The sequence below is a fragment of the Balaenoptera acutorostrata genome, chromosome 19 (genome assembly GCF_949987535.1).
Source record: "Balaenoptera acutorostrata chromosome 19, mBalAcu1.1, whole genome shotgun sequence".
Lineage (NCBI taxonomy): Eukaryota > Metazoa > Chordata > Mammalia > Artiodactyla > Balaenopteridae > Balaenoptera > Balaenoptera acutorostrata.
This window is the reverse complement of record NC_080082.1, coordinates 19,187,124-19,205,448: the sequence shown is the minus strand read 5'-3', so window position 1 is coordinate 19,205,448 and position 18,325 is coordinate 19,187,124. Positions and strand designations below refer to the sequence as shown.

Genomic DNA, 18,325 nt, shown 5'->3' with positions numbered 1-18,325 from the left:
GCAAGAATGTTGGGACAAACAGAAGCTGTGCGTTCCGCCCCGACTGGCCTTAGAGCAACACTCGGAAGAGCTGCAGGGGCGGCCAGAGCACCAAAGGGGAGGGGGCTTTGCGAGCGGAAACAGCTTAGGGGCCCAGGGAGGGGCGGCTAGGCCAGTTTGGGGCCAGGCCGAGCTCCCACGGAGGCGGGGCCAACACAGAACAGCCGCGCAACCAGAGCTGGGCCGGACCAGCTGGGACTTAGCGATAACTGAGCCCTGACCCCCGCCTGGCGCCAAGCTCGGGTGTTCCAGAGGCTTCCGCTAGACCACAATTCTCAGGGGCTCGCCTCAGCGGCCTCCCTCGCTGACTTAGTCTCCCCTCCCGCGCTGCGGGCCGTGTCTGGGCCTCGGCGCATAGGACGTCGGGAACTGTAGTTTTCTCCTGGCGCACCTATGCCGAAAAGGAGAATGGGGGGAACTGCGTTTCCCAGAGTGCAGCGGGGTGGCAAGGGAAGGCAGGGGGGAAGGGACAGTCGGTCGCAGACCGCGCTGGGTTGCCGCCGCCGCTGCCGCCATCGTGCCAGCCCCTCGGGTGAGTGTCGGGGCTAGCGCGCTGGGGCGGGGGCTGGGCCGCAGGAGCCGCGCTCCGGGTCGCCTGGAGCCTCAGCTGCGAGTCCCAGGGCCGCCCCTCCCCTCCCCCCCCCCGGCGGCCCGAAGCCGCGCGGGGCCGGGGCCATGTGTCGCGCGCGGCTCCGCCTCCCGTCGGTCCTCTGAGGCGGCGGCCGGGGGGAACACAGAGAGAGACAGCCAGGAACCCATTTCAGGCGTACCGTGCCCGTGGCGGGCACACCGGACCGCGCCGGGGCCGGGCCTTTTTCTCTGTTCTGGACCACCCGGATGGGGCTCTCCGGGCCCCGCCCCGTCTGGCCTAGCCCGGCCTGCCCGAGTCCTGCAAACTCTGAAGGCAGGCTAGCGGGCGGACCCCAGCCACACGTCCTGCCGCCCGCCTGCCAAGGATCCGGGGATGGGCAGGTGCCACCCGGCCCGCTCCGGAGTCAGCACTGGGTAAGGGCGCCCGCCTGCCGCAGCCCTACCCTCACCCGGTTCTCAGCCATAGCTCGGCTAGGATGTAGGTGAACGCTCCCTTGCTTGTCTGCCCGCTGAGAGTGCACGAAACCTATCTCCCACTCTGGAACTCAGATTCTCCTGCATCGAGGCCAGGGTCAGGGAATCTGGGGCGGGAGAGTGTTCCACGTGGGACTTCACCCCCGGCCAGTCTTGGAGGATCTGGCCTGATGAGATGAGGCGGCTCCGGACTCGTAGGCTCAGTCCCCGCCCTTCTCTCTGTCAGTGTGATCAGGCCCCAGCCGTGGGTGGGTTGGCCGGCCGCGTTAGTGGAGGGAGGGGAGGGAGGAAGCCAAGGAGGTAAGGCTGAATGTGTGAGCCTCCAACACATCGTTAGATCTCTTCAGCACAGCCTAATCCTCACTTCTGCCTCTCCCAGAGTCATCTGCCCTTTTCCCACAGTGGAGAATGATTCGATAAGAATGGTAACGGTAAGGTGGGGTTTAATGGAGGGGAAAGTAGAATCCAGGTCTGAGGTCCTTGAGCCTAGTGCCAAACAAGAGGCTGGGCTGCAAGACATTGGGCATGGGGCACATCTGGGCTGTGGGGCTCAGATTTATGCTCTGTGAGGCCCTTCTGAAGCCTGGGTGGCAGCACTAGAGCTGGAGGCTGCAGAAAGTCAGGCTTCCCTCACCTGCCTGCTCACTTTCCAACAACTGAGTGACCTATGAACAGGCAGGAAGCTGGTTGGGCCTTGGGAAATTGCCTTTAATGATGGCTCCAAGGACTCTGTTGATTTCTGGAAGTAGAGAAGTATCTAGCCATAGAGTAGTCTTCTAGCAGGCTTTGTAAAGGCACTCCTGATTGGTGATAAAATTAAGGGACAAGTCCAGAGAAGACCATGGGATATGGAGAAAAGACAGTTTGTTAAACCTTGATTCCTCTGACCCCAGTGTAGCTTCTGAGCCACAGTTCTTGCAGGGATAAAGAAGCAGCTAAGTCTCTGCAGACCTGGCCTCAGCAGCATGCAGTTCTTTTAGGAGAATTGAGTTAGGCCTGTGATGCAGGAAGCCACCATCCTTGGAATTTTTTTTCCTTGAGTATTTCCCCAGGTAATATTTTTCTGGTCATTGAACTCTAGCCTTGGAAGTTTTCCTGCAGTTGAATTGCATTCTCCCTGGTTAAGGAGGACAGGCAAGGAAGGTTCTGTCCAGATCTCGTCACCAGGGCCTGCGTTCTCTCTGGACTCAACCCTCCTAGTCCACATCCTAGCCCACGAGCACATGGGAGTCAGGTTCATTCAGCAGACTCAGGAGAGGCCTGGTTTGTCAGTGGAGGTGGGCAAGAAGGAGGGACCACCCACGGGACACAAATAGGATCAGTGTGATTGGATCTCTTAGTGCTATAAGTAGTTGTTCCAAGACCTTGAGATTGTCTGGGTTGGTTCTTTCTAGGACACTGGTGTCAGGTGAATTAGGCATTATGGCTGTGGATTAGTTCACACATTGCAAAGCCCTAGGTGACTTGAAAAGAAGCGTTTTCTTCAAGGTCAAAATGCTGCTGTTCCTTGGGAAAAAGGAACAAAGGTTACTTGGGAACAGGAGGAATTCAGGTCCCTCCCTCTCATTCCAGTCGTTAAGTTCCTTATAACTTATGTGTCTGGGGTCATCTAGGCATTGCTAGGCATCCTGACCCCCATAAATCCTTGACCTTTCTGGAATTTGGCAGGCTATCTGTGTCTCAGAGCTCAGAGATAACGAGAAGAACCCTGAGGTTCTCCAGAATCAGTCTGCACCCTCTCTTCATGTAGGGCTGACTTGGGAGGTGGGGCCTGGCATGGGACAGTCAGGATATGGCTGTGTAAGCAAGGGGGCAGGCTGTAAGGATGCTGGGTTCTCAACCAGCTCAACTAGGTCCCTTAGTGACATGGAGCCCACCTCTCCTCTCTGAGCCACGTTTCACTTTATTCTGCTGTCTTTGCAGTTGGTGGGTTGGGATGGGAAGAATGATTTAAGTGAAAGAATTCTCAAATTTTAGAACTGGAAGGCACCTTATACCAAAAAATTCTGGAATACCCTTACTGAGGCATTAGTATCTTGCTTGAAATTATTTTTTTTCTTCTTTTACACCAATGATCCATTTTATTCAGCAACCATTCTTGCAGCGCTTTCTATGTGTCAGCCCACTGGGCCGAGGCTGGAGGTAGAATAATGAATCCTACCAAGTCCTGGTGCTGGGGAAAGGATGTCCCAGTAGTGGAGGAGACAGAGGTAATGTTACTATTATGTGCTGAGGGCTAAGTTGAAGGGACCCACAAGGGGCTCTTGGCCCTTTGCAAAAGAGGGGGCTTCTGAATGATTAGAGCACCGGAGAGGAAAGTCTGTTAGTGAGCCCACTCTCCTCTCCAGTGCCTGGAGAAACCACAGAACAAGGTATACTCCAGGATGTTGGGGCCAGGAAAGTCTGGGGTCCCTTGAGAAACTTGGCTGTCACCACTCCAAATTGCTGTGGCTGTCGAGTCTAGCAGCTGTCTTTGATTGGTAGCTCCTCCATTCCTCAGGGGTCTCTGCTGGGTGTTCTCCTGGTGCCTGAGAATCTCACCAGCATTCTGTGGTCTGTGGCCTCATTCCCTGCCTGGAACCTGGGTTTGTGGCTTCTGTCTCTTCTGAGACCCTCTCAGGTCACTTATTCAAGTGCCCAGTGCTCCTGGAGTGATATCTATCAGGACATCTTCCCAGAGTCAGACAGAGGCGCTCTCCCCAGAAGTGAAAGGGAATAGTCCTTTTGGAGAGAGGGGAGTGGATCCAAAAAGTTTTCCACAGAATAGACATTGAAAGTTGGGCAGGATTTCTGTGCGCTGGGGTTGAGCTGAACCTCCTGATGGGCCTCCTTTTTAAATTTTCTTTAATTTAGTTTATTTTTTTATACTGCAGGTTCTTATTAGTTATCTATTTTATACATATTAGTGTATATATGTCAATCCCAATCTCCCAATTCATACCACCACCACTACCACACCCCCTCCACTTTCCCCCCTTGGTGTCCATACGTTTGTTCTTTACATCTGTGTCTCTGTTTCTGCCCTGCAAACCGGTTCATCTGTACCATTTTTCTAGGTTCCACATGTATGCGTTAATATACGATATTTGTTTTTCTCTTTCTGACTTACTTCACTCTGTATGACAGTCTCTAGGTCCATCCACGTCTCTACAAGCGACCCAATTTCGTTCCTTTTTATGGCTGAGTAATATTCCATTATATATATATACTACATCTTCTTTATCCATTCGTCTGCCAATGGGCATTTAGGTTGCTTCCATGACCTGGCTATTGTAAATAGTGCTGCACTGAACATTGGGGTGCGTGTGTCTTTTTGAATTATGGTTTTCTCTGGGTACATGCCCAGTAGGAGGATTGCTGGGTCATATGGTAATTCTATTTTTAGTTTTTTTTTTTTTTTTTTAAAGTTTTACTTGATTTTATTTATTTATTTATTTATTTTTGGCTGTGTTGGGTCTTCGGTTCGTGCGAGGGCTTTCTCCAGTTGCGGCAAGCGGGGGCCAGTCTTCATCGCGGTGCGGGGACCGCTCTTCATCACGGTGCGCGGGCCTTTCTCTATCGCGGCCCCTCCCGTCGCGGGGCACAGGCTCCAGACGCGCAGGCTCAGCAATTGTGGCTCACGGGCCCAGCTGCTCCGTGGCATGTGGGATCTTCCCAGACCAGGGCTCGAACCCGTGTCCCCTGCATTAGCAGGCAGATTCTCAACCACTGCGCCACCAGGGAAGCCCTATTTTTAGTTTTTTAAGGAGCCTCCATACTGTTCTCCATAGTGGCTGCATCAATTTACATTCCCACCAACAGTGCAAGAGGGTTCCCTTTTCTCCACACCCTCTCCAGCATTTGTTGTTTGTAGATTTTCTTTTTTTTTTTAAATAAAATTTATTTTATTTATTAATTTTTGGCTGCGTTGGGTCTTCATTGCTGTGCTCAGGCTTTCTCTAGTTGCGGCGAGTGGGGGCTACTCTTCGTTGTGGCAGGCGGGCTTTTCACTGCAGTGGCTTCTCATTGCGGAGCACAAGCTCTACGCACGCGGGCTTCAGTAGTTGTGGCTCGTGGGCTCTAGAGCATAGGCTCAGTAGTTGTGGCGCACGGGCTTAGTTGTTCCGCGGCATGTGGGATCTTCCCGGACCAGAGGTCGAACCTGTGTCCCCTGTATTGGCAGGCAGATTCTTAGCCACTGCGCCACTAGGGAAGTCCCATTTGTAGATTTTCTGATGATGCCCATTCTAACTGGTGTGAGGTGACACCTCATTGTAGTTTTGATTTACATTTCTCTAATAATTAGTGATGTTGAGCAGCTTTTCATGTGCTTCTTGGCCATCTGTATGTCTTCTTTGGAGAAATGTCTGTTTAGGTATTCTGCCCATTTTTTGATTGAGTTGTTTATTTTTTTGATATTGAGCTGCATGAGTTGTTTATATATTTTGGAGGTTAATCCTTTGTCCGTTGATTGGTTTGCAAATATTTTCTCCCATTCTGAGGGTTGTCTTTTCGTCTTGTTTGTAGTTTCCTTTGCTTTGCAAAAGCTTTTAAGTTTCATTAGGTCCCATTTGTTTATTTTTGTTTTTATTTCCATTACCGTAGGAGGTGGATCAAAAAAGATCTTGCTGTGATTTATGTCAAAGAGTGTTCTTCCTATGTTTTCTTGTAAGAGTTTTATAGTGTCCAGTCTTACATTTAGGTCCTAATCCATTTTGAGTTTATTTCTGTGTATGGTGTTAGGGAGTGTTCTAATTTCATTCTTTTACATGTAGCTGTCCAGTTTCCCCAGCACCACTTATTGAAGAGACTGTCTTTTCTCCATTGTATATCCTTGCCTCCTTTGTCATAGATTAGTTGACCATAGGTGCGTGGGTTTATCTCTGGGCTTTCTATCCTGTTCCATTGATCTATATTTTTGTTTTTGTGCCAGTACCATATTGTCTTCTTTACTGTAGCTTTGTAGTATAGTCTGAAGTCAGGGAGTCTGATTCCTCCAGCTCCGTTTTTTTCCCTCAAGGCTGCTTTGGCTATTTGGGGTCTTTTGTGTCTCCATACAAATTTTAAGATTTTTTTGTTCTAGTTCTGTAAAAAATGCCACTGGTAATTTGATAGGGTTTGCATTGAATCTGTAGATTGCTTTGGGTAGTAGAGTCATTTTCACAACATTGATTCTTCCAATCCAAGAACATGGTATATCTCAACATCTGTTTGTATCGTCTTTAATTTCTTTCATAAGTGTTTTATAGTTTCCTTTATACAGGTCTTTTGTCTCCTTAGGTAGGTTTATTCCTAGGTATTTTATTCTTTTTGTTGCAATGGTAAATGGGAGTGTTTCCTTAATTTCTCTTTCAGATTTTTCATCATTATTGTATAGGAGTGCAAGAGATTTCTGTGCATTAATTTTGTGTCCCGCAACTTTACCAGATTCATTGATGAGCTCTAGTAGTTTTCTGGTGGCATCTTTAGGATTCTCTATGTATAGTATCATGTCATCTGCAAACAGTGATAGTTTTACTTCTTCTTTTCCAATTTGTATTCCTTTTATTTCTTTTTCTTCTCTGACTGCTGTGGCTAGGACTTCCAAAACTATGTTGAATAATAGTGGCTAGAGTGGACATCCTTGTCTTGTTCCTGATCTTAGAGGAAATGCTTTCAGTTCTTCACCATTGAGAATGATGTTTGCTCTGGGTTTGTCGTATACGCTGATGGGCCTCTTTCTAAAGTTATTTTTTTCTGATGGGCCATTTGAGGATGTTTGTGTGTGTGGAGTTGGATTTGAGTTGACTACCCCTTCCCCAACTTTGAGATTCTGTGATTTTCTTGCTTTGACCATATGTGGCAGGAATTCTTGAAGACTCTCTCCCTGAGGGAGGCCACAGCGTGTGGGTTATCCCGGCAGTGACTTCCAGGCCTGGAGTCAGTCTGGAGTGACTGATCATTCTGGTCAGCACCCTTACCACCAGGTCTGTGTGGCACCTTCTCCTTCTCACCCTATCAGCTGGAATGTGTCTTCCTGGGAGGAATCATTTGCTCAGGTCTGGCTACGACTAGGGAAGTGTCTTAGTGGCCAGGGAAGAGGAACACAAGAGAGCTGGGGTTGGCCCTTCTCACTACCCTGGGCCTTTCTCTTTATTTGTTGCTGGTACCTGCTATGTGCCAACTCCTTAAGCACCCAGGCTGGAGAGGGGGCTACCCTGGAGAAGGAGAACCTCCCCTCATGAGAGGGGTGTGTCCAAGGTACCTGGGAACTGAGGGTAGTTTGCCTCAGTAAACTGGGGGAATTCTAGAATGTTTGTTTCTTAAAGCCTCAGGTACTGCATTAGAGCCACTAGATCTCACCAGGGCAGAAACTGTGACCCCCTGGAAGGATGTCTGTAAAGAGACATTGTTTCACTTGCAGAGATGGTCAGGCCCGGGTCAAGGCAAGTTCTCATTTGTAGGTTGTAAACCTGCTTTGACAGGCTGAGAATGCACTTAGAGGCTTTCTGTTCTGATGGGCATGGAGCTTGCTGATTTCAAAGGGGAAGAAAAGGCCTGGGCTCCATTCCTCACAGCCTCATTTTGCCATCTGTGCTTTCTGCTGCTTGACATGGGCTCTCAGCTGTTCCAGTCCAGGCCAGTTTTGTGGACATTTTAATGCTGATTATGCCAGCGGCCTTCTGTGGTCTTGAATTCTTTCCTAATCTCTCAGAGTCTTGGTTTCTTCATCTACAAAGTTACACTAATCACACCAGCTTTACAGGGCTGTGAGACTCAAATGAGAGAACACATGTAACTGTTTGCCTTTCAGGAGTCTGACTGACAGTACATGAACCAGCAAGTTCATGGATGGGAGCTCTCTAGGACGGGGGCCCCAGAGATCCCTGAGCCACCTGGGATGGGGTGGCCACTCAAGGACTGAATAAGCATGGAGCAGAGGGACTACAGTGCAGGTCTCGGGATTCACCTTCTGGGCCAGCCAGGGCAGCCTGAAATCTCTGGAGCCCTCTCTTCAAATAGAAGAGAAGGAAAAGGCCCTTAGGGTGCTGGGGGCACCTAGACATCAGGGGTCTGCCCCAGGAAAGAGTTCTGTCCTGGCCAGCCATCTGGGCAGCAGACCTTAGCTGATTTCCCTCCCAGCTTCAGGCAGGGGAGTGGTGGACGAGGCTGTTGCCGGTCCTTGGTCAAGGCTGCTCTTTAGTGTGGTGTCCCTGCAGGAGACTGAGATACCCACCTTCTTCCTAGCTCTTGACCTAGTATTCACCTAGGACCTGCCAATGACTGCTTACAGCTGAGTCCTGCTTTATACCCTCAGTTGATTACCCCTAACATCCTCATAATTACTGATGAAGAGACAGGGTCAGAGGGTCGTACCATGAGGGAGAGGAGAAGTAAGCTAGAGGCCAGGCCTTTGAGGGTGTGGTTGTGTACCTGCTATTCAGCCCCAGTTGTCCGTCAGGTGATCAGAACCTTGCGAGGGGAGGGAGGGTGTTTGGGGCCAAGCCCCACTTCCCACACGCCTCAGACAGATGGCTGGGTGGAAGGCAAAGGATTGTTTCCTGACAACTTGGACAGAAGGTGTGGGAGGAGGGGAAGTGGGTCACTTGGCCACTTAAATTGAACAGGGTTTGCCCAGAACTCACTCCTCCAGAGCAGAGGGGCTGGGCCAGGCACCATGGGAACAGGGGTGCCCCAGTCAGGGAGACGGACCATAAACAAATATGTAAATGTGACAATCTTATGCAGTGACAAGTGCTAAGAAGACTAAACGGGGTGGTGAAGTGAGTAACTGGGTGGCTGCTTTAGACTGAGTGGTCACAGTGTCTGAAGGTGTCTATGAGGAGGTAACATTTGTCCTGACACATATGTGACAAGGAGGCAGACACATGAAGATGTACGAAGAAGGGTGATCCAGGTAGAAGGATCAACAGTTGCAAACCCCTCCATTGAGACAGGCTCAACATGTTCCAGAAACAGGAAAATGCCCAAAGTGGCTGCAGAGTCCGGGAAGGAGTGGGTGGCAGGAGACAAGGTTGGATAGCTGGGAGGCCAGGTCACCCAGGGCCTTGAAGGCAGGATAAATGGTTGAGACTTTGTCAGTGGGGAATGGGAAGGGAAGTCATTGGAGGGCCATAGGACAGGATATACAGCACCCCTCAGATCATGGAAAGAGGTGCAGTTTGTTCCTGAAGGACAGGCACCCTGCAGCCTTCCCTCTCACTCCCCACAGTGCACGCCTGTGCTCTGGGTTTAAGCCAAGGTTGTCTGTCAGTCCCACCTGTCGGAGTCCTTCTCAGCCTCTGCCTCAGGGCTCTTGGAGGCCTAGCAGACAGTAAGTGTGAGGGTAATAGAGATGGTTGGTGCCAGTTTCAAGGATCCCACTATAAGCTCAGCACATCTGGCATTCTCTGCGGACCTCGGTGATGGGCCCTCAGATGTGAGCATCCTTCTGTTTTATTAGTCTGGAGTCAGTAATGTCCTCTTCCTCATCACTCTTCTGCCCCCAGCCCTGACCCAGGTCCAGCTAGGCCAGCATCTATTTCTGCTTTGCTGAGATGGTAGAATGGGGTTGTGACTTTGAAGATTTGGGAAAACTGTGAGATCATCCCCCGTGAAAACACCCATTGTTTAGTGTGGCAGTCTGCCTGGTGCCTTTGTTTGGAGGCAGAAGCCCTCGTTCAGACCCGTCTTGCCCCTGTCCTAGAAAGCCAAGGTCAGAGATCAGGGCTTCAACCCTACATGTTCAATTTTTTTTTTTTTAATTAATTTATTTTATTTTTATTTATTTTTAGCTGTGTTGGGTCTTCATTGCTGTGCGCGGGCTTTAGTTGCGGTGAGCGGGGGCTACTCTTCGTTGTGGTGCACAGGCTTCATTGTGGTGGCTTCTTTTGTTGCAGAGCACAGGCTCTAAGCGTGCGGGCTTCAGTAGTTGTGGCACACAGGCTCAGTAGTTGTGGCTCACAGGCTCCAGAGTGCAGGCTCAGTAGTTGTGGCACATGGGCTTAGTTGCTCTGTGGCATGTGGGATCTTCCCAGACCAGGGCTCGAACCCGTGTCCCCTGCATTGGCAGGTGGATTCTTAACCACTGCACCACCAGGGAAGCCCCCATGTTGTTCATTTTTATCTCCAGACTAGTTATCACTGGGAGTCCTGGCTCTGGAGTCCACTAAGCATGGTTCCATCCAGTTCCACCATTTATTAGGCTTGCGACCTTGAGCAAATTAGCTGACCTTGCTGGGCCTCATTTTGCTCATCTCTAACATGGGAGTTGACTCACAGGGTGTTAGAACAAATGCATGTAAAGCCCTTAGCGCATTTCTACACGTAATACACATTAGTGAAAATGAGACATTATCAGCCAGACATTGCTGTTTCAAGTTTCAAAATACTAGAAACGCTGACCCAGAATTAGAGGATAAAAATGAAGTTTTTTCTGTTACCCAATGGAATCTCCTGGGCCATAGGTTTTAACCTGGGGTCTGTGACAACCTCAGGGAGTATGAATGACTTGAAATCATTCACAAGGCTGGGGCATCTCTGCCTCTGCGCAAAGTTATTGGGAAAGGGCCATGGTTTATGAGACATTTTTAGAGGGTCTTTGCACCCACAGAGACCTAAGGGTCAGTGAAGGCTGATGCTCAGTGGGTGAGAGGTCACCGAGGTCATTTCTGCTCCTCGAGGAGCCTGGCCTTAGTCAGCCTAAGTGAAGCAGGAGACGGTGTGGTCAGCAGCCCTCTTGGAAGAGCTGTAGGAGAAGCTGTCATGAAGGTCAGTCTCCAATCTGATGTGAGGCTGCCCCTCAGCCTTGGCATTTTGTTTCTTTCCAGGCTGTTCTTTCCACAATAAATATATTAGAAACAAGGTCAGGGCTGGCTGGCCATCCTGGGGAACATCCTCCCAGCCTGGCCCACCTCTCCCCTATGTTGCATGGGGATGGGAGGTGGGCTCTGCACCCTGTTGCTTTTTCTGAACTCAGGAATGCTGCCCCCTGGCTATGAGTGGAAAGCTTTGTGGAAGATTTGGAGTCAGAAACTATAAATCCTGTAGTTTGCTGGACTCTGTGCCGGGAGGTTGAGGGGGTGGGGTTGGGTGTGGCAGGAACCACACTGGAACCCTCACAGCCCAGAGCCACAGTGTTTAGGCAGAGGAATGGGCCCTGGGTGTGTTGATATGGCTTTGCACGTGGGGTTGGGGTCAACAGTTGAGTCTGGAAAGGAGGATCCAAATGCGTGGCATCTGAACAGTGACCTGAGGGGAGGGTGGGCATCCTGGCAGGAGGACTCACCTGTGCAAAAGACACAGGGAGCAAGCACTCAGAGAGTTCTGGTGTGTTTATGTGTGGAGCTGGATGGAGGTAGGAGAGAATGGCTGAGGAGTCAGGGATGAGTGTGGATAGCCACCTGTGGGGCTTTGGGGGTTTGACCTTTAACCCAAGGGTGAGGGTTTTGTAGGGGAGGGACATGGACAGCCTTGTGATTTAGAGCTCAGGGATGCAAAGTTAGCAGAAAGCAAGCAGTGGCCTTGACCAGAGAACCCAGTATCAGCACTGATGTACTGGGTGAGCTTGGGGCAACCAGCTGAACCTTGGTTTTCCCACCTGTAAAGTGGGCTGACAGTGGAATCTGACCACATGGCGATGTGATCACGACATAGAGATAAACACATCAGGGTCAAGCAGGCCTCGAATGAGGTTGGTGTTGTCCTCTGCGGCCCCATTTGACATCTTTAAAGCAAAGTCTTCAGTCCACATACTTTTGAAGGTTCCTCCTCCCACTTTCTGGGAGCCCCTGAGCAGTCTTGTTCCTCAGGAGAGCTCACTCTGCCCTGCCCCACTCCACCAGGCCAAAGGGGTCTTCTTGTCCTTTTATCCCTCCACCTCTTTACTCCACCACTATTTCTGCCAAGTAGTTTTTGTATTAGCATGTTATCACACTGTTAAAAACAATGTTGAAAAAGGAAAAAACACCCCCCCACTTCCTTCACCTCACTGTCCCACCACGTGGCGCCACTTTTTTTTTCTTTGGATCAGCTTCTGGCCTTATTTCCCCTCATCCTCCATCTCCAGCTTCTCGGTTTCCTGCCCTAATCTCTTTCTGTGGCTCCAGACATTTGCTAATGTTGTTTCTTCTGACTGGCATACTCCTTTCTCCAAGACCTTCCCTGAGGGCTGCTGAGGACAGAGGGGGAGATGGCCCTCATCCATTCCTCCAGCTTTCCCCCTGCCCCAGAGTTCAAGATGCTCAGCAAGGCATCTTGAGAGCATGATGTGGTAGAGTTGGGCCACGATGAGTGAGCCAAGCATAGTGAATACTAGGGTGGAAGGGGCAGAGATGCGAGATGTGGGGCTGTGTCCCGCCTCCAGTAACCCAAGTTTGCATGTGGTACAGTCACAGTCTGACCCCTTGGAAATGTGACCAAGACAGAGCAGCTGGGACCAGCTGTTGATCCTATGTTTTTCCTATTTCTTGATGTATTTCTTGGCAGAGTGTGAACTGGGACACACCTTGTCCCAAGCAGGCCTGGCCGGGTCCAAGCTTTCTCCTCTGCTTGTTTTAGACTTTCCTGGACATTTCTTAGTCATCCCAGCACTGAGCTGCTATTTTTAGTGCCACCACCTCCTAGGGGACCTAAAATAAAGCTGGCTCAGCTTCCTGGCCCCTCATTGGCTGGAGTGTTGGTCACAGGCAGGGAGATTGGCTGGATTGGGGATAAGCCACTGCCCACTAACACTGTCCTTCCCTCTGGCTCCTCTGGCCTTGGGTGAGGTCATAGGGACTGGAGCAAACTAGCACTTACCATGTTGAGTTGAGGGCTTTACTAGGTTCCCTTAGTGAGACCACAACCACTGGCAACATCAGGGTTCCACCCTCTTATATAAGAGAAGGGGGCTGAGGCCCTAAGAAGTGCAGTGACTTGCGTGAGATCCCACTACTGCCAATGGTTGTCTGCCAGGGCCAAACCCACCTCCTTACTGCTTTGGTTCAGAGTTCCTGTTATCAGGAGAGAGGGGGTGGGCTCCTCTACAGTCAGAGATGACTACAGAGCAACACACAGGTCTGCTGTCATGGATCCAGCAGGGAGATGCGCGCCACCCTACCCGGGCCTGCCAAAGCGTGAGCGATTCTTTCATCTGGGGCTTGGGTTTTCCATCTAGCAGCTTGGGGTTCCTGATATCTGTAGCGGCAGGGGGGGGGGCGCTCCCCCCCCTCCTCCTCCTCCCCCCCTCCGAGACTGGAGAGGGGCAGCCCTTCTGATGGAGCCACTGCTGGGATGGGGATGTGAAGACATGACACATTTTCCCCTCACAGCCTTCATTTCCCCTCCCAACATTTCTGTTATTACCTGTGATCCTCTGAACCCATGGTTCCAGCTCTGAAGTGGGTAGATGTAACCCACATCAGTGACGAAATCATGTCACCTGGCCTCAAAGAAGTAAACTGCCCCCTTAAGACAAAGTGTGTGCGGGGGGAGTCACTCGCTGTCTTTGTTGCAAATGGGGCCTTGAGGAGCCATTTCCCCCCACTCTCACTGGGTCTTCTTCCACCTGCCAGTAAGCCCGGGGGGCAGTGTTGAGGGACTGAGTGCTGAGTCTCAGCAGGACAAGGAGTGGGCCTGAAGGCTGCAATAGAAGACACTCCACATACAGACATCAGTAGTTCCTGACCTGCAAAGTGGGAAGAATAGCAATAACTCTCGCCTTGCAGGTTATTGAGAGGATTAAATGGAAAGATACGGGGAGAGTGCTTAGCTCCTCCTTAAAAGCCCATCCCTCATTGGACTTGCTCTGACCTTCCTTTGTCCTGGCTCCACCCTCAGCACCCGTCCTGCTGTTTCATCCACGAGAGCCCCTCAAAGGAGGGTCTGGGTCTGGTCCACCTCTGGGCTCCCTGCACTGGTCTGTATTGAGGGATCGCCTGTCAGTTCCCTGGGCCCTCTCTGTGTTTCCTGGGAGAACAGACCTCAGCAAAAGACTCCCTACTCAAGGAGGTCTGGGAGGGGTGGGGGTCAGTGAGGAGACTGGCTGGCTACCTCCTGCTTCCACGGTACCAAGGTACCAACACTACCCTCCCTGTCTCACTGGACTTGCAGGTCTCAACGAGGCTGGGTGACGCTCCAGAATGGGAGACAAGCCAATTTGGGAGCAGATTGGATCCAGCTTCATTCAACATTACTACCAGTTATTTGATAACGACAGAACCCAACTAGGCGCAATTTATGTAAGTCTTCAGCTCTAGGACTAGAATGGGACCTCAGGGGATCAATTCAGGTGTTGGGCCAGTGCCTCCAGTTCACAAGTTCTGGCAGCCCTCACTGAATTTGGCCGTGCCCTTTTATCTGAGCTACTCTCCATGGCACAGGGGGCTTAAGGCCTAGCCCAACTCCCTGGTCCACACATTCCTTTCTGTCACCTATAAGACCGGATTCTGATACCCTAGGCAGCAGGTTCTGGGCTTGCCATTCCATGGTCCTGGGAGTGCTTCTGTTCTAGATTGGGCAGCAGCAGACAGAGGCTAGGGCTCATGGTGCCCTCTGGAGGCAGCAGCTGTAAGCATCATCAGTGCCCCGCTGATCTCTCCTGGAGGCCCCAGGTCCACCTTCCTTTGGGGGGCCAAAAGCCTCTGAATGCTCATGGGAAACAAATGGGGTTAGTCCAGGGAGGTTGGTGTGTCTTGAGAAACCCTTCTATGCAGATATGATTTGCTGCTATTTTAGTGATGTTCATATATACCAAGAGTTACTTGTATTTGACCCTGCCCAAGACAGAAATGTGATTGATCAGGCCACGCCTAGCAGGTCTGCCCAGGATAGGAGAGGTAGGAGTCATCCAGCATAGCCTTGCAGCCTGACTGGGCTGTGGGCAAACTCCTTTGTGTCTCCCTCCAAAAAGTCAGGGCCAGTTCAGAAATTTTGAAGAAAAGAAAAGGATCTTACCAGTGGAAGAACAAATCCAGCACAGGTATTTGATTGTCATTATCATAGGTAGAGAATTTTAAAAACTCAAACTGGTATGACTCTGGGATCCTTGGCACTTCTACCTTATTGCTTTTAAAATCAATTAAAGCAGGCCTGACCCAGAGAAGAGTTAGCAAGGTCCTAAAAGAGTACTTTATGTATGTCATTTTATATAAACCTCAGCACATGTTCCCTTTAAAGATCAGGAAACTGAGACTCAAGGGGAGAAAAAAAAAAGTAGCTTGCTTAATGTCAGAGCTGGTAAGTAGCAGAGGCACTTGTGAGTTCTGCCCCTGAAGGCTGTGGCAGGAGAGATGGGGTGGAGAGGAAGTGAAGGTAGTGGGTTACATGTTGATGGTAGGGAGGGTCCCAGGCAAGGCCTTGTCAACCTCCATTCCTCCCTGACCCCATGGGAAGGGCCTCTGTGGAACTCACTGATGGCTTTTCTGGGACTGGTGCTGACTGACCATGCAGCAGGATGGCTTTTGACTGAGCCCTGGCCACATATAGCCAGCCTGGAGCTCATGCATATCAAAGGCCATACAACTTCTTGAATAAAAGGTGGGAAGTGAGCTTACTTATTAATAAGTTTGTATTTTGTTACATAGTCTTTCAGAGCTTGGGTTCTGCAGTGCTGGGGTGTAATTAAAGAAGTTGTTCATCCTGTAAAGTTTGGAAGTTACCTCATTTTCCTTCTTTACAGGCAGGGAAACTAAGACATGGACTAATTTCCCCAAGCAAGACCCTTTTCAGGGTCCTTTCAGGGCCTCAGAGATACTCCTTGTGCTCTGAAGCCCTGACCCCAGGTTTCCTGGTTTTCAGATTGATGCGTCATGCCTTACGTGGGAAGGACAGCAATTCCAGGGGAAAGCTGCCATTGTGGAGAAATTGTCTGTAAGTAAGGGCCAGGGCTGGGCTGCAGGCAGCTCCTTCCCCACCCCACTGGCCACAGCCCACCACCCACTCTTTCCTTTGCAGAGCCTTCCGTTCCAGAAAATCCAGCATAGCATCACGGCGCAGGACCATCAGCCCACGCCAGATAGTTGCATCATCAGCATGGTTGTGGGCCAGCTTAAGGTAATAGTGCTGCTGCCTTGCAGTGCTGCTGTCCTGCTTCTCAGGGGACACCCAAAGTGATGCCTAGAGCTGTGTAGCTCAGTACAATAGCCATCAGCCACATGTGGTGATTTTTAAATTACATTAAGTAAAATGAAATAAAATTAAAATGTAGTTCCTCAGTTGCATTAGTCATACTTCAAGTGCTTGTGGCTGCCTATTGGACAGCGCAAACATAGAACATTTCTGTTATTGCAACAAGTCCTATTGGAGAGCACTGGTGTAGAGCATTTTTGGAAAAGAGACAAGAGGTATAGGAGCAGGATGGGGCTGTGATCCAAGCCACTGGGCCTTTGCATTGCCCCAAGGTGTGGGTGGGCCTTCTGCAGGCAGCTGATCCTGAACTGGAGTCCATGCTGCCACTCCCCAAGCTGGCTGCTGATTCTTCCACCTGCTGAGCAAAGCAGATTCCTGAAACTCTTGCTTCTCTTTGCATTTCTCCTTCCACTTCTCAAGACCTGTTACCTTCAAAGCCTTCCTGTGGTCCCGTACCCCCCAGGAACTCCTACTTGTTATGCTCTAACAGGCTGAAGCCAGATTCTTGATTTCCCAAAAAAGCCTCTCCTCCTTCCCAAAGCAGGACAAATGAGCTGCCCCTTAACCAGATTCCAACCTCCTGGGCCTGTGGCATCATGGGGCCCAGAATAAAAGGCCCACATGCCTTCTCCCTAGGCTAGGCAGGGCTTCTTGAGTCCAATACGAGGGTGGAAGAAGGTGGGGGGGGCCTAGGCGTCTCCAGTGGACCCGGACGGACCTGCCTTCTGGCCTGTTCTTTCCTATTAGTTTCTCCTGCCTGTGCAAGATACCGTGCCCAGAGAGTGTGCTCAAATAGGCCTTGGGAGTGAGGAGGTCTCTCCTGGGGTCTTAGTGCCCACTTTCCCAGGCTGGAATCAGTTAGCAGTGCCTCTTCCCACCTGGCTTCAGGTTCTTTCTAGTGTTTTTGTCCAACCCCCAAAAGACTGATTTGTCTCCTTGCTGATGATAATTCCTGGAAAAAACAGTGATGTTAGAAACACCGTTGGTTGGCTGGGCTCCTACCTCAACTAGGCCTCATCTGGGTATTCTGCAGTTTGGGTGGAAGTCTCTCGCCTTTCTTTTTTCGTTGCAAATATGTTACATGACAAGAAACAGATTACCTGATAGCGATGCATTGGTTTTTTTCCCCTGTAGAGCTGTAATTAGTGTGAGCTTGGTTTTGAGCCTTTTCTCATGTACTTGGCCATAGTCAGTATTAGTAGTAGCTTCTCCTGGTTGGACTAACTGGCATAATCAGACACTAAGATTGTTTAGTTTTCAGATTACTGTGAGTTACATGGTAAGCGCTGCAGAACTCTTTCAAATTGGTCACTTGTGCCCAGAAACATGGGTTCAGAGGCACGTACGTTCTCTGCTCTGTTTCTGTAGCTAACTGGTGAGTTGTTCTGCAGTTTGTGTACATAGCAGTGTGAGCTGCCATCTCAAGGCCCCTTTGTGCCCAGTTCAGTGTTTCATACATTGTGTCAATTCACAGTCACAAGTACCCCCTTAGCTCTCCTAGGATTTGCATCCAAATTGTAGGGCCTGATCCCAAAGTCAGCGTTCACCTCCTGCTGAACACCCTTCCTGTTCCTTGGCCACCTTACTGAACCATTTTCTCTCTTCTCACAGGCCGATGAAGACCCCATCATGGGGTTCCACCAGATGTTCCTATTAAAGAACATCAATGATGCTTGGGTTTGCACCAATGACATGTTCAGGCTTGCCCTGCACAACTTCGGCTGACCTCCTCCCAGCCAGGCACTCATGCTGTTTCCTCCTCCCTCCTCTTCCCGATATTATTCATGCTCCTCCAGATGCTCCAAATATCATACACAAATGAGCAGGGCCGCGGTGGGAGTGGGCGCAGTGCGCTACTGCTGCCGAGGTATTGTGCATGATGTTTGGACGCTAGACTAGTTGCATCTGACGGGAGAAGTTTGTGTTGTACCAGCGCATGCCTTGGAAAGACTTAAGTAATGCGGAAGGTTGTCTTTTTTTTTTTTTTTTTTTTTTTTAATCTACTGACAAGTTGCTCTAGTAACCCAAAGAAGTGAAGGAGAAAGCAGCTGCCTCACCACCGAGATATTGATTTGTTCAGATGTTTCAATGCCTCATGATACAATAAAACCACAAAAATTTTCTTAACAGTTTAAATTGTTTTAATTAGTTTAAT

General features: G+C 50.2%; 1 protein-coding gene across 2 annotated transcripts; it reads left to right on the top strand.

Annotated features, from left to right (window-relative positions):
• Positions 1-476: 476 nt before the first annotated feature.
• On the top strand, positions 477-18,299 carry NUTF2 (nuclear transport factor 2). Of its 2 annotated transcripts, none has more exons than XM_057534774.1 (5): positions 477-571; positions 14,155-14,282; positions 15,841-15,912; positions 15,997-16,095; positions 17,782-18,299. In XM_057534774.1, exons 2-5 carry the CDS (start codon positions 14,184-14,186, stop codon positions 17,893-17,895), a joined length of 384 nt encoding a protein of 127 aa, XP_057390757.1. In that variant the 5' UTR covers positions 477-571; positions 14,155-14,183; the 3' UTR covers positions 17,896-18,299. The 2 variants fall into 2 exon arrangements, with proteins under 2 accessions (XP_057390757.1, XP_057390758.1); XM_057534775.1 differs by lacking the exon at positions 477-571 and adding an exon at positions 760-1,044.
• The last annotated feature ends 26 nt before the right edge of the window (positions 18,300-18,325 follow it).